The sequence below is a fragment of the Gorilla gorilla genome, chromosome 14, assembly GCF_029281585.2.
Source record: "Gorilla gorilla gorilla isolate KB3781 chromosome 14, NHGRI_mGorGor1-v2.1_pri, whole genome shotgun sequence".
NCBI lineage: Eukaryota > Metazoa > Chordata > Mammalia > Primates > Hominidae > Gorilla > Gorilla gorilla.
In genome coordinates, this window is record NC_073238.2 from 46,382,759 (window position 1) to 46,399,047 (window position 16,289).

At 38.7% G+C, this 16,289-nt stretch overlaps 1 protein-coding gene across 5 annotated transcripts in view; it reads left to right on the forward strand.

The window, feature by feature from the left end:
• FRY (FRY microtubule binding protein) overlaps positions 1 to 16,289 on the forward strand; it is a 451,440-nt gene that overhangs the window by 217,585 nt on the left and 217,566 nt on the right. For all 5 annotated transcript variants that reach the window (XR_008671085.2, XM_055360541.2, XM_055360538.2 and 2 more), the window contains one exon: positions 13,630 to 13,829. Coding sequence is in view for 4 of the 5 variants with exons in the window: in XM_055360538.2 (XP_055216513.1) it covers positions 13,630 to 13,829 (200 nt within the window). In the remaining variant the exon portion in view is untranslated. The remainder of the gene's footprint in view (positions 1 to 13,629; positions 13,830 to 16,289) is intronic.

The window sequence follows — 16,289 nt, forward strand, 5'->3', positions numbered from 1 at the left end:
AGAAAAAATTAGGATAATATGTAACATATTGCCATCACTCAAATTCTACAGTTATCAATATTTACTCATGTTTGGTTTATTTGTACCTTTATTCTTTCACTCTAATTAAAAAAAAAATTTTTTTTGAGACAGAGTTTTACTCCATTGCCCAGGCTGGAGTGCAGTGGCACAATCTCAGCTCACTGAGACCTCCACCTCCCGGGTTCAAGCAATTCTCATGCCTCAGCCTCCTGAGTAGATGGGATTACAGGTGCCCACCACCACGCCTGACTGATTTTTTGTATTTTAGTAGAGATGGGGTTTCACCATGTTCCCTAGGCTGGTCTTGAACTCCTTGCTTGAGCTCAAGCAATCCTCCTGTCTTGGCCTCTCAAAGTGCTAGGATTACAAGCATGAGCCATGGCGCCCGACCAAAATAATTTTTTTAGAGAGAGTCTCACTCTGTTGCCCAGGCTGGAGTGCAGTGGCGCAATCATAGCTCACTGCAGTCTTGAATTCCTGGGCTCAAGTGACCCTCCCGTCTCAGCCTCCCAGTAGCTAAGACTGCAGATGTGTGCTACCATGCTCAGCTAACCTTTAAATTTTTTTTTTTGATAGAGATGGGGTCTCACTGTGTTGCCCAGGCTGTTTACAAACTCTTGGCCTCAAGTGATCGTCCTGTCTAGGCCTCCCAAAATGCTGGGGTTAGAGGCATAAGATAACGTGCCCAGCCCTTGTTTCTCTTTGTTAAAGTATTATGAATCAAATATAGACATCATTTCATTGAACCCCATATAATCAGTATGCATTCTAGGAAATATAGATATTTTCTCATCTACCCACAATACTATTATCACATCTAACAAAACTGACCGTAATTCTTTGCTATCACCTAATATCCAGTCCATACTCAAGTTTTTTATAATCCTAAAAGGTCTTTTAACAATTGGTTTGCTTAAATTGGGGTTCAAACAAGGTCCACGTATTACATTTGGTTGTTTTATCTCTTCCCTTGGCCTGTAGAAACTGGTACAGTTTTCCTATAGAATGAACCTACTTCTGGATTAGCTATTTTGCTTCCTTCTGGTGGTAACATTAACTTGTTCTGTATCTGCATTGTCTCTTGTGAATGCACATTAGCTCTAATGTTTTGAAAGCATGATGAATGTGGTCACAGGGCAATATATGGTTCCCCCTGGTCATAGGTTATACTCCAAAGTCATTTCTGTTCCATTACTATGATAGAATAGAACTGTGTCACTCCCAGGTATACATCCCTAACAGTTTTCAGTGTGTAGGTACAAGAACTCTGACCAATGTATTGCCACAGGTTGGGGATTTTGAGAAAGCTTCTAGAGTCAGTGTTCTAAAGCCACTTCTTCAGCACCTTAATCACCATAACAAGTGCAGGTCTGTTTGTGTAAGATGTAGGATCTTTTTTTCTGTTTTAACAGGCACCAGACAGGTTCCTGCCTTCATTAGTTTTCTCATGGTAGGTGCAGCCATCTTTTAGTTTGTGTTGTCCTTCCAAGCAGCCGCTTTTTCTCCCAATTTACGCAGCAACATGAGATCAGCATTCTTTCCAGAAACCCACTGGCTCCCAGTGGCCCTCAAAATAAAGTTCACATTCACTGGTTTGCCATTTAAGACCTTAGTTCTAATGCTAATAAGTATTTTAAAACCTACACTTTTACAGGACTTAAGAGTTTATTAAGTTTTTCATATATGCTCTTCTTTATTTCATCTAGCAAATACTGTATTATAGAATTGGTTGGGTTCAGGTCCACAAATATTAAGTGAGCACAGTTATTTACTTAATTGTGCCATGCACGGTGCTAAGTGCTGGTGATAAAGACAAGAGATAGTGTTGTTTTTGAGGACTCTGCAGTTCCTTGGTGAAGACAAATTTGAACAGATATACTAAGACCAGGGATGTGTAGTAGGAGGGTGACAGGAGGAGGGGGTAAGAAGAGACACTTGGCAGATGCCTCTCTGTACCTGCCATGCCATTCCATTTGCCCAAGTTGCCGCTTTCTCTTCCCTACCTATCAGAATCCTACCTATCCTTTAATACCTGGGTCAAATGCCACCTATTCCACAGTGTCCACCTACTCTGTGGCCCAGAACAGAGACTAGGCCTAATGCGGGGTTAGGTTAGACACAAGTCAGACTTTCAGTACGTTTTTTTTTTCTTAATGTTAATAAAAGTCTTGAGTTTACAGGTAGGAGTAAAGACAGGCTTCCCCACTGTCTGCCTGCAGTTTAGGGAGTTTCCAGGCTTAAAATTTAATGAAACCAGAGAAGTGAAGATACAACTGGAAAGGTCAGGGTTATTTGTCAAGCTTTACTCTTTAGAGAGGATAGATGATAGAATCTCCCTAATTCATATAATTTAAGGGAAGGCAAGTGTTAATTGTTAAATGTTTGAACTGCAGAGATTTTGAACAAATGATGTTTTCATACATTTTCAGTGCATACTTTTATATTTCATAGAATAGTAGAGGTTGAAAGGACAATCTAACCTAGACTCTTTAAGAATAACAGGTAAGGACGCTGAAGCCCAGTTGGTCCAAGTTCCTTCCCCAAGGTCACTGAGAGCCACATTAGAGCTTAGACCTTGGACTCTGAGTTCAGTGTTCTTTCCACTATATTTTACCTACAAAATGTTAACTTTGTTGGAGTTAATGAAGCATATCAGTTTTTCTATAGGCAGATAAGATTAGAAACAATTTTATTAACTGATTAAATTGCCCTCCTTTTCCTTCCTATTTATTTCCATCAGTGGTGTCAGTGTGTGGTCCCAGGGCAGCAGCACCAGCATCACCTGGGGACTGGTTAGAAATGCAGACTCTCCAGTCTCACCCCAGACTCTGACACTGAATTGGGGTAAGAGGTGTCCAGCCTTTCAGGTGACTGTGATGTGCTAAAGACTGAGCACCAATAATTCAAATTGTAAGTCAGCAGATGTTTTTTTGAAGTTAAGATTTAAAAATTCAAGGTCTTGTCCAAATAATCTACACATTTTGAATTTGTAGAGTTCACATTAATGATATTTTGCGGCATAAAATGAGCAAGCAGAAGAAGAAATTAGAAAAGAGAAGAAAATGAAAAAAGGGAGGAGAGCCAGCAAAGGACACCTGAATGAGAGCAGTTGGTCACTTCTCTTAGGGAGAGAAAGGAAGTTGAAATTCAGGATTATCCTGCCTCTAGCAGGTTATTCGATATCCTTTTGGTGAGAAAGGACCTTGAAATGTCAATGTAACCTCATCTTCCTTTGCGCACGGATCTTGGCAGACATTCTTTCAGGCTCTGATGACAGTACCTACTTTGAAAATCAGGGGAACGTCCATGTAATTGCATCTTAGCAGATGACAGACATTTATAAAGGAAATCACTGAAGTGTTACTGTCATTTCTCTCAGATAAAATACTGGAAGGCAGAAGAAGACAGAAAAGAAAACAGGGCAGACGCTTGATGCTAACTTTCTCTTTATTGAACTGCTTCACTCTCTCCAAGGTATTCAGTCTGGGGAGACCAGAGACAAAAATGGTTTTGAGAGAACATAGACTGAAGTAAGCAAAGAACTGTGCCTTCAAGTAGACTTGCTCCTTGTTAGGATAACAGGCAGTTAAAATTTATATCATCAACATATCTAGGAAAGAATAGTCTTTAGGTCTTTCTAAGGTATGTGTGTCATTCATCAGATCTCATATATTTTTATGGTTCCTCCATGTTCAATTCTTTTTTTTTTTTTTTTTTTTTTTTTGAGACGGAGTCTCGCTCTGTCGCCTCCAGGCTGGAGCGCAGTGGCCTGTTCTCGGCTAACTGCAAGCTCCGCCTCCCGGGTTCACGCCCATTCTCCTGCCTCAGCCTCCCAAGTAGCTGGGACTAGAAGCGCCCACAACCACACCGGGCTATTTTTTTGTATTTTTAGTAGAGAGGGGGTTTCACTGTGTTAGCCAGGATGGTCTCGATCTCCTGACCTCGTGATCCACCCGTCTCGACCTCCCAAGGTGCTGGGATTACAGGCATGAGCCACTGAGCCTGGCCCATATGTTCAATTCTTTTTTGTACTCCTAGTCTTTCCCAAAGTCCCTCTAATGGCTAAAAAGTGCATTTTCATTCACAAGGGCAGAGAACACAGGGGGAGAGACCTTCATGGCCTAAGGATATATTAGTCTTTCCGGAAAGTATACAACTATTCTAATCATAGGAAACCCCATTCTCCAAATTACAACGTTTATGTTGTATTTTGTCATACCCTGAAGTCCCAAAACTAGCTTACACCAGAGCAAAACCTATGGGTAAGGGGACAGTCTTCGACATAGGCAGCTGATTTGTTTTAAAAGACAGTCTGGGAATGGTGTGATACCACAGCGAATGAGGAATGGATACAGAAACTGTGGTATATACATACAATGGAATATTATTCAGCCTTAACAAGGAAGGAAATCCTGCCATATGCAACAACACAGATGAACTTTGAAGACATTATGCTAAGTGAAGTAAACCAGTCACACAAGGACAAATATTGCATGATTCCACTAATTTTTTTTATTATACTTTAAGTTCTAGGGTACATGTGCACAACGTGCAGGTTTGTTACATAGGTATACATGCGCCATGTTGGTTTGCTGCACCCATCAACTCGTCATTTACATTAGGTATTTCTCCTAATGCTATCCCTCCCCCAGCCCCCCACCCACCGAGAGGCCCCGGTGTGTGATGTTCCCTGCCCTGTGTCCGTGTGTTCTCATTGTTCAATTCCCACCTATGAGTGAGAACATGCAGTGTTTGGTTTTCTGTCCTTGTGATAGTTTGCTTAGAATGATGGTTTCCACCGTCATCCATGTCCCTGCAAAGGACATGAACTCATCCTTTTTTGTGGCTGCATAGTATTCCATGGTGTATATGTGCCACATTTTCTTAATCCAGTCTATCATTGATGGACATTTGGGTTGGTTCTAAGTCTTTGCTATTGTGAATAGTGCCACAGTAACCATACGTGTGCATGTGTCTTTATAGCAGCATGATTTATAATCCTTTGGGTATATACCCAGTCATCGGATTGCTGGGTCAAATGGTATTTCTAGTTCTAGATCCCTGAGGAATCGCCACACTGTCTTTCTTCCAAATGGTTGAATTAATTTACAGTCCCACCAACAATGTAAAAGCGTTCCTATTTCTCCACATCCTCTCCAGCATCTGTTGTTTCCTGACTTTTTAATGATTGCCATTCTAACTGGCATGAGATGGTATCTCATTATGGTTTTGATTTGTATTTCTCTGATGACCAGTGATGATGAGCATTTTTTCACGTCTGTTGGCCACATAAATGTCTTCTTTTGAGACGTGTCTGTTCATATCCTTTGCCCACTTTTTGATGGGGTTGTGTGTTTTTTTCTTGTAAGTTTGTTTAAGTTCTTTGTAGATTCTGGATATTAGCCGTTTGTCAGATGGGTAGATTGCAAAAATTTTGTCCTATTCTGTAGGTTGCCTGTTTACTCTGATAGTTTCTTTTGCTGTGCAGAAACTCTTTAGTTTAATTAGATCCCATTTGTCTATTTTGGCTTTTGTTGCCATTACTTTTGGTGTTTTAGTCATGAAGTCTTTGCCCATGCCTATGTCCTTAATGGTATTGCCTAGATTTTCTTCTAGGGTTTTTATGGTGTTAGGTCTTACATTTAAGTCTTTAATCCATCTTGAATTAATTTTTGTATAAGGTGTAAGGAAGGAATCCAGTTTCAGCTTTCTACATATGGCTAGCCAGTTTTCCCAGCACCATTTATTAAATAGGGAATCCTTTCCCCATTTCTTGTTTTTGTCAGGTTTGTCAAAGATCAGATGGTTGTAGATGTGTGTTGTTATTTCTGAGGCCTCTGTTCTGTTCCATTGGTCTATATATCTATTTTGGTACCAGTACCATGATGTTTTGGTTACTGTAGCCTTGTAATATAGTTTGAAGTTAGGTAACATGCCTCCAGCTTTGTTCTTTTTGCTTAGGATTGTCTCGGCTATGTGGGCTCTTTTTTGGTTTCATATGAACTTTAAAGTAGTTTTTTCCAATTCTGTGAAGAAACTCATTGGTAGCTTGATGGGGATGACATTGAATCTATAAATTACCTTGTGCAATATGGCCATTTTCATGGATATTGATTCTTCCTATCCATGCGCATTGAATGTTCTTCCATTTGTTTGTGTCCTCTTTTATTTCATTGAGCAGTGATTTGTAGTTCTCCTTGAAGAGGTCCTTCACATCCCTTGTAAGTTGGATTCCTAGGTATTTTATTCTCTTTGTAGCAATTGTGACTGGGAGTTCACTCATGATTTGGCTCTCTGTTTGTCTGTTATTGGTATATAGGAATGCTTGTGATTTTTGCACACTGATTTTGTATCCTGAGACTTTGCTGAAGTTGCTTATCATCTTAAGGAGATTTTGGGCTGAGACGGTGGGCTTTTCTAAATATACAAGCATGATTCTACGTATATGCGGTATCTAAAATGGGTAGATTCATGGAACCCAAACAGAATGGTGGTTGCCTGGGGCAGGGGGACAGGGAAATTGGGAGTTGCTAATCAGTGGATATAAAGTTTTAGTTAAGCAAAATGAATAAGCTCTAGTGATCTGCTATACAATTGTATGTATAGCCTAACAATAATATATTATACACTTAAAAATTTGGTAAGAGAGTAGATCTTCTGTTAACAAAATAAAATAATTTTTTTTAAAAACACAAAAATATATTTAAAAAATAAAAGACAGGGAGATATGGGAAGCTCACAAGATATCGTCATCACATTCATGGGTCAGATCCTGAGTTGACCACTCTGTAACCTTGGACAAGTCCCTTAACCTCTCTGAATCTGCATGGTCTTATCTGTAAAAGGGAGATTAGCCTTCTAGGATTATTTTAAGAATTAAAGATACTAATTCGTCTGGAGATATCATGTAGATTCTGAAACTTGAAGGAACACAACGTGAGAACTGTAGGAGAATTAAAGTGTAAGTAAAAGGAGGAATGTATGTAATCCATAAAAATGGGAGGAATATTTCACATTATCAGAATTTTATGGAAATTAATCAGAAATTAATTAAGCCTGCCTTTGGTTATACTTTTCTTCCAGTGCAAAAATTGTTTTTCGGTATTTTTTTTACATGATATTCTTTTCTTGGCCCACTTTAAAATAAGTAATTATTTAAGAATCATCTATCACTTCGTTAAGCAATCTTTTTGTGTTGCTGAAACTATTGATTTGTCTTATCCCAACATTTTTGATTTCTTAATATTCTTCAGAAGAAAATAATTCTTTCTGTCTTGTTTGGTTGTTTTCTTTTTCTTTTTATCCCAATTTACTTTACATGACTTTCAGGGTTTCTTGCCATTTGAGTATTTGCAGTACCTTTTTACATGCCATTTCTTAAGTTTCCTCATACTTGCTTTAATGGACAATTTGTTATTGCTCTATACACAGAGTGACATGTTCGCAAAGAAGCTGCATCACCCTTTGTTTATGTTTTATGAAATGTTCCTATACTGCTAGTAAACAAATTAAGTCTTAGGAGAAAAGGCATTTGAGAGGGAAAGTGTGATTCTAAAGAAAGATCCCAGCTCTTGTTTACTAACAGGGTTTGCCTTCAGAACTTGAAAAATGAATGAAGTATTGAGAACTGGCAGAAAGAATAATTTATGTACAACCATGAACAAAGAAATCTCATAATTTACTCCTTTGTTGAACGATAAGATTACATTGATCTCTATAAAGTTAAGTTGTTTAATCAGATCACCTTTCTAGGATGAGTACTACTTTTAATATTTGGTTACCACATATAATCCCAGGAGCACTTAAAAGAAAAAGGAAGCCATTTTTTATTTCAAATACTCTGGGTAAAATTCCAGTAATGGGAGCATCAGTAAAAGCAATGAGTGTTTTGAAAAATTACCTCTGTGCTTGTCTGTCTTTGCAAGTTGGTGAAAAAGCAGGCCAAACATCTCTGCTTCCTGAGGAATGGAGTACTTTGTACAGGAAGATGGGAAAGCAGTGTGCTCATTGGGCATTTTAGTTCATGCCCTTCACAGGCTGGTTAAAATTCTCATCTCCACCGGAACTGGCACACAGATATGGGGCAGGCCAAATGCATGGATCAGGAAAACAGATTCTGCCCAAGCCATGTGTGCCTGGATTTTCTTAGACACCAAGAATACACACAGTGTTCATTCCTTCCTGCGGCAGCCCCAGACTGTAGCACCTGAATGCCTGTAGGCAGATAGAGAAGAGCAGGTCCCTCTAGCCACTTACTCTGTTTAATTTTTCCTTGTTCTTTTAGAATTTATTGTAGTCTGACAGTGTGGTATTTGTGTGTATGTGGGCGGGTGTATGTGTGTGTGTGTATATGCACATGAAATGCTGATTATGTTACCCCACCTCGGTACAACATAAGCTCCATTAGAGTAGGAACTATCACTTTGTTCACCAGTATCTTCCCAGTGCCTGGAACAGTGCCTGAAGCCTAGTCACTCATTAAATAAGTATTGGTTGAAATGAATGAGTAAGTCAGTGAACAATAGCTTCTAATGAAAGATGGTATTACTTCTCTGAAAATCTGATTGAGAAAACCAGTTGCTTTTCTGTAACATCTATGCCACCATTAGCCTCTAGGGCTCTTATATGAGGACGCTCATTTCATTTCAGTGTTATAATAAAAATGTAGCTGAACTATGAGCTGTAGAGGTGTTTATATTGGTGCTACAGTTAGGAGGGTAGTCTGTCCTGGAAATGTTGGTAACTTAGGGAAATTGTACTGAAGATTTAAACCAGCTAAGAGCAGCCAGCCTAAAAATTAAGCTATAAGTCAGTGAAGTTGGGGGAAAAATAGTCATGTTCAAAAAGATCATCAGTCCAAATAGATACGCAGTCCGAAATAGATTTAATAAACGGAAAATGAATGGGCCCCAAAAGTATAAAATAGACTTCTCATAATTTAAGGAATGGGCCCTGCTTAATATAAAAGATAGAGACCCAGTGAACACGGGAAAACACTTCCTGAAGTCATCCAACAAAATCAATTAGGAACAGAATTTGGAATAAAAATAATAAAAGAACATTAACAAAACTCATTTAAGACAAAAGAAGGCAATGGAGAAAAAAATTAGAACGTGTTAAAACCAAGATTAAAATGTAAATGAGAAAATATAAAGAGAAGACAAATTTCAGACGGATTCAATAATTAGAAACCTAATTAATATGTAAAAGTAATGCTCTTCTCCTCCACTCCACACCAGCCGCCACCACAGGAGCACTGGTTTGAATGACTTTTTAGAGAAATTGAGCTGTTATATGGCGATAGAAAGGATGAAGGAAAGGAGAATAAAGGCAGATGGAGTTGGAGCTAAAAAATTCATCACATGGATGCCACTGAACCACACACTTGAAAAAGACTAAGATGGTAAATTTTATCTACTTTACCACAATTAAAAATAAATAAAAACAGATTTTAAAAAATTCATTATATGCAAAAAATTTTAATGGGGGTTTTAAATACAACAAATTAAGCACCAGGAACAATTGTTTCTTCAACAAGTATTTGGATGGGGAAGATGTGATAAAGATTCTGTCAGGATCCTTTCATTGGGAGAGATCCCTATTTCCAGAGACCTGGCATGAAGAGAAGGCTGACCCTTGGGGCAGCTGGATGGCACTGGCAGGCAGGGCCCAGACCAAGCCAGGTGGAGGAGACCATACTGACCTGGACCCTGAAAGGTAGGAGGATTCGCTTGCAGGACTGGGTAAAAAGCAAGGAAAGCACCCCAGGTAGAGAGAAGTTGATTCAGTCATTGCATTTGCAAACCTGGAAAATGGGGCCTCAGTGTGGCTAGTACTGAATCCATGTTTTATTTTGTTTTTTCAATCAAAAATAAATTTCAGTTAAAAATCAGACCTATGAAGGAATAGATTTAATTCTTGAGAGCTAAATTCTTAGAGGCAGCAAATTTTTCCCTTTTATACACCAAAAATTTTTTTAGTTTTATCTTTTTGAAATGGAAACCTTTGGAAATTTATATTAGTCTTTTTCCCACCTTTTTTACCTTTCTGTGAGACTTAAGGTCATCATAATGAACATAAATTGTGACAGCAGTCAAAGCCCTCGAGCTTGTGAGACTGTCATATTCAGCCAACTGCATTTTTAAGTTCTGGCAGCTTTCTAAATTATGCAATTTTGTTTCTTCTTTTGCTACTAGCATTTCTACCCATAGAAGTTACACCCCTCCCTTGTAATTTTCTGTTTCCAGACTACTGTGAATTTAGAAACTAGACAAATTATCTTATGTATAGATTAAGGGCAAGCAAATGCTGTGAGAGGGTCTGATGATTTTCTTTCTAATGATAATGCTCTAATATTTACACTAGTGTGGACTTTGTGACTCAAATTTGACTACCGGGGAACATGAGTTTCCTGGTCTGCACTATATTGTCACCAAATAACTCAAGTATTGAAAGGTGCCATGTCCTAATGTTTACTTTTGAAATTATCCTGAGGCTAGGATTTGCCATGAATTAATTAGGGTAGGATGAAGAGGGTTACTGAAACTTGGAAGTGGACCTAGTTCAAGTACACTTACCCCATTAACTTTCATGCATCTCCAGATGCCTAGGCTGATCTGTGTTTGAAACTCAGAATGATGAGTGACACCACACCTTGAATCATTTTCTGCTGTGGTACAGGGCTCTGCTGGGCTAGGATAGTTCCATCTCAGTAAGGCTGTTCATATAGTTTTATCTTTTTCAATATCACATTTGTATTCACAAAGATGTCTGGCTTTGAAGTACAGGTGAATAATATTTTTTATGATAGCAGTGAATTGGCTCTTCAGCTGTTTAAATGGAGGATTTGTCTGAGAGGTTTTCTGGTATCTAAATTTCATCTCTCTAGTTCAAAATGCAGCCTTGCAGGAGGACTGTCAGAGGTCACTCTCGTGAAAATGTTTTCACTGTAGTGAAGACTTTTAGGCCCCAGAGTCATGCAATTATGGATCTTGTCTTGCAATAACTGTATATATTATATCAACCCAATTATTGCTGTCATCTAGAAATGGATCAAATCCTGTGGAAACCCAAAGATAATAAAAAGTCATACTCCAAATAGACATTTTAGGTTTATATCCCAGTCTCTGGTTCTGTGGCATGATGCCTTTGATACCTGAGGAAGATATCTTGAGACATTATGTCCTTCTCTAAGCTGGTGTTGGGGAGGTGTCCTACTTCCACAAGGTGCCTGCACTGGGGAAGTAGGAGGTGAAGCAGAGGAGTGGTCAGGACCTCATTTTCATCACTTGATTTGCAATATGCCCCTTTGGAATAAATAGTGCCTTTTAGTGCACTGCTTGCGGTACCATTTAATTAATGACTCTTCTATCACAACTACTGCATCCTTTCTTAAAAGACTCTGACATATTGCATCTCCTTATGTAGTTCCTATTCCCAGGAATCCCTTTAAGACCTGCAGAAATAAAGTCAGGGGACATTTTCAGTTCGTTATTTAAGGAGATTTATTGAGTATTATCTGTGCAAAGAACTTTGTATGACATCTGGGAGTCTACAGTCTTATAGGGAACTTTTAGGAGATATAGCTAGAAGAGTATATGGTTTAATTACAGGGCCGACCCTAGACAAAAACGTTGTCTCCAATCAATAATTACTTTACTTAGCAGCAGTCTATTGAGCCTTTCATAGGTAATGTAGGATATACACGACAAAGCAAAACACCAAACATTTTGGGTTAAATGTTCAACTCTTGTAAAGCAAACTGATCAGTGAGGACTGGCCTAGTGGAGGTAGGTGTTATGGAGATGAGACTAGAAGTGGCTCTGAAAGAAGAGGAGGAAGAGATGGGCAGAAAAGAATGGAAAGGAGCTGCAGAAAAGAAAGAAGGAAGAATAAGTGAAGCCAGTGTGCTCACAGGCCAATGAGGGCATCAGCAGGACTTGGGTGAGGGTGTGGAGGCAAACTACTAAAGGCCCTCAAAACCAGGCCAGGGTGCTGAGGCTGGATGATGGTAATTGAGAGCTATTGAAAGTTTTGAGCAGAAAAGTGTTATGATTAAAGCCATGCAAAAGAAAGATTAGTTTGATATGGAAAACAGATGAAATAATGTCCGCAAAGAAGTTATTAAGATAATCTAGCCATAGGTCTCCAAGGGCCTGGATAGGATGCGGCCAGGGGGAATGGAGAGGAAACGAGATAATATGCAAGACACTTTATTATATTTTTGTAATTGCGAGGCCATAGTCTTACAGTTTAGTGGTAGCTGAGATCTGGAAAGACCGTTCAGATGTAAGGGGCTCCTCAACTGTTATGTCAGGTTAAATGAATTACAGAGGAAGGGTAGGAAATGTGAGGGAGAGTCGTCTGTGTAACAATGGGGACATGTTTGTAATTTAATAAAATAAACAAAACATTATATTGCTTCCTCAGAACTTGGCTTGAGACAGAAAGAAGGCAAGAGAAGCCTTACATTTATTTGTAGTTATGAAAAGAGTATCCAACTTTCATGGAGAAAGAACTTTGTTCAGCCTTTAATATTGATGACACCACCATTCTCTCGATATCCAATCCAGTGTCCAAACTGGAAACCCACTTTTTACTTGACTCTTTCCCTTAATCTCCATATCCAGTTACCCAAAGCTAAATACTTATGTTTAACTATATACTTCCTGTTCTCAGCATTCCCAATGCCTCTATCCCAAGCCCACTTGCTCTTACATTTCTTTCATTGGATATTGATAACTGACCATCTTACAAGGGCTTGTTTGGGAGGGGTGGTAGAATTTAACATATCAAAGTATTGTAAAAAGTAGAGACTTGAAACTGCATTTATGAATTCAAAAAAAGTTTAGCATCTAATTAAAACAGTGTCTGACTCTGTTGCATTCTGAACAGAGGCCACTCATCAGGAGCTTTAATAGCTGACTCTGTTGAAGATATAGTACTAGTGGGGAATCAACATATTTTATAAAGGAAGCACAGAGGTGTCTCAACTTGAGCCAAAGGGTGGTGAAAGTGAAAAGTTAAACCCAAACCTTGGACGGCAAACAGAGCACTGCCTGAGCCTCGTATCTTTCAAGAGGTGCATCCCTTTCTGGAGCAAGAGCCAGCTTGGCTTCTGAAAATTGATTCTTGGAGACTTCTGGAAGGAATGACCCCAGAGTCCTTTCCATTATTAGAATGAAGCACAGAACACAGAGAGAGCTCTTGACCATGAGGAAAACCTGGACAAGAAATCACTTTTTTTCCCATATATGTTTTCTACCCATTTTCTAAATGGGACTGCTGTTTCCGTAGAACCAAAAAAATAAGCCAAAAACATCTTAAGTATTGTAAGATTGATCAGCTATATTATGAGCTTCCAATATAATTTACCTAAAGCAATGTAGTGACTAGAATCTTGAGATGATCAAATATGGTATAACACAAACATAGTGTAATGAGAATAATAAAATTCTGACACCATTTCCAAAGAATAAGGCCAGGTTATAATATTAAGTGTGACTTTCTTGATATGATTCATATCCTGATATTTATGGTTTAACACAGTCCATCTGAATATTTATGACATTATTATCAGCCAGTAAGAATGCTCATTCTGTTTTTCAGCTTCTCCCGTTGGCAACGGTTACATCAAGCCTCCAGTTCCACCTGCTTCTGGCACGCACAGGGAGAAAGGGCCGCCAACCATGTTACCCATCAATGTGGACCCAGACAGTAAACCAGGAGAATATGTCCTCAAAAGTTTATTTGTCAACTTCACCACTCAGGCTGAACGCAAGATTCGTATCATTATGGCAGAGCCCCTGGTGAGTACCTGCCGTGGAAACTGCCTCTTTGAAAATTCATCTGTATGCTGAATATACTAGATTTAAACACTATAACAAAAGATGGATTGCTTTTCCTCTGGTTTGTAAAGGTTCTTTAATATCACAGGTAATGTTTTAAAGATAATAGTTAGGTTCCCTGATCTAAGAGAAACAATTTGAGTGTTGAGGATTTTAAAACGATCTTCAGCAAATACTATTCAGTAGCATGCTTCACTGCTGCATTTTGGACTAATAAGCGTAATTTAACAAGAAGAAGTATCAAAGAAGAATCAATCACAGAAAAATTGTGTTCAGAGTCTCTGTGATATATATATATATATCTCATATATATATATGGCAAAAATCTTTTGTCCAGTTTTTAAAGTAGATGACAAGAAAAATCATTTTGTTCAGGTGGCTGTGTGGACTTCGAGTTTGAGAAGTTAAGGCCTTGGTACCATATTGTCAGAGAAAGTGTTTTGATGAGTCATTCAGAAATACCACTTCCATTTCTAAAACTTGGAAGACTATAAATTCTTGACTTACTTACCTTTAGTTCCCTCGTTAGACACATGATGCCCTTGGATGTGAGTGTCTTCAGTTGCAGATGCTTCTGCTAGAAAATAAGGCAGGCATGAGTCTGCCTTACATTGATTGCTCTAATAGGACTCTAAAGAGCACTGAATCTCTCCAAAGGACAGTCAGGAAGGAAGGAAGCGCAACTGGTAGATTCAGATTACTTGTTTTCTAACCTTGGCAGGGCCACACACCATAAAAGAAAAGGAAAGGAATTCAGAGTGACGCAGCTGTTTCTGTGAAGGGTGACTTTGTACCTCCTGTGAGGTTACTGGGGCAATAAGAAGATAATCAAAGGTTTGCTTTGCAGAATAATAACTTAAAATAATTAAATACAATATTCTTAAGCCTGCAGTACACATCTCTGAAAATATGTAACAGATGATGCACATCATCTGTTAAAAATGACCCTTACAAGAATTACAACATAAGGTTTGGGAATCAGAATTCAAGAACGTTTGTTAAGTGTGTTTACCTGAAAGTTACAAACTTTGCACATTAAAATTTTTATTATATCAGTGGATGTTATATTTATCCATTCTGTTCATAAAGTTCTCTTCATTTATTGAATTTCCATAATTATGAGAAATGTTTCTTGCTTTTACAGTTTAAATCATCTAAACTCATCCTTACTGCAGGACCTTTATTTCCATTCACTCATGTTTTTATGTTTCTGCTCCTCTTACTACTAATAATAGCTGTTATCTGTGGTGTACTTACTATGTACTAGGCATTGTGCACAACTTATTACCTCCTTTAATCTTCACAATGACCTTAGGTAGATAGCATTTATTTCCTGCTTACATTTGGGGAAAGTTGGCACAGAGAAGGTTAAGTAAATACTCAAGGTCACACAGTGTTGATTTAAACTCAAACTAGGTGGCTTCAGAACCCACATCTGAACCCCTCTATACTTTATTGTCAGTCTTTGCACGGTCCTCTTCATGTAGAGGCACTGTTGCAGATACTGTTGCTAACTTCTTAAACCAACACAGGACTCTCCTGTAACTTGAGTCAGCCACCTCAAGTATCCAAAGTCCCATTGCCCAGAACAGGGCTGACCCTTGGAGCCTCCAACCCCTTGAGAGACACTGAGGCAGCCCAGACTCCTCCCCTGGTGGAGGGAGGGAAGCTACCTCCATTTCAGAGGATGTGGGTCAGTTTAAAGAGAGAGTGGTGAGGCACAATAAAGATTCATTTCACCCTGTAGCCCTAGAAAAGTGCAAAAATGACAGGTCTAGTCTCTTTGAAATTGTGTATCCTAATGAATTTCCCTGAGGAGCTGTGAAGTTGTATAAAAGTTCAAAGAGATGCTTACACAGCTAGGTCCTGACACCTTTTCAACCATCCATGTTTCCAAAATAATAGTTTACTGTTTTTTAAGAATTTGTGAAGTGAAATAGTTTGGATTTAACATTTTCCCTCTTAACTCAGGTTGGAATTTGTTTGCGTGGAGTTTGTTTTTTCTTCTTGGAATAAGGATTAGATCTGAAAAATGTACATGTGCCATAGCATTCTTTTAATAGAAGTAGACATTTTTGTTCCTCTCTATGAAACAACTAAAATGTCCCCAAACAAGAAAAAAATTTTAAAGTGTAAGTTCTTGTCATAAGGAAATCTTCCTTATATGCTTAGAGTGAGGGATTCTTCTGGGTGTTGATGGCCAACAAGACACACTTGATGTTTTTAGCTGAAGAGATGAATCTAATCAGTTTTTAGTATTATTGTTTTTTATAAAAAGAGACTTTTTTGCTCTATCACCCAGACCTCAGTGCAATGGCGCAATTTTGGCTCACCACAACCTTGGCTTCCCGGGTTCAATTAATTCTTGTGCCTCAGCTTCCTTAGTAGCTAGGACTATAAGCGTGTGCCACCACACCCAGC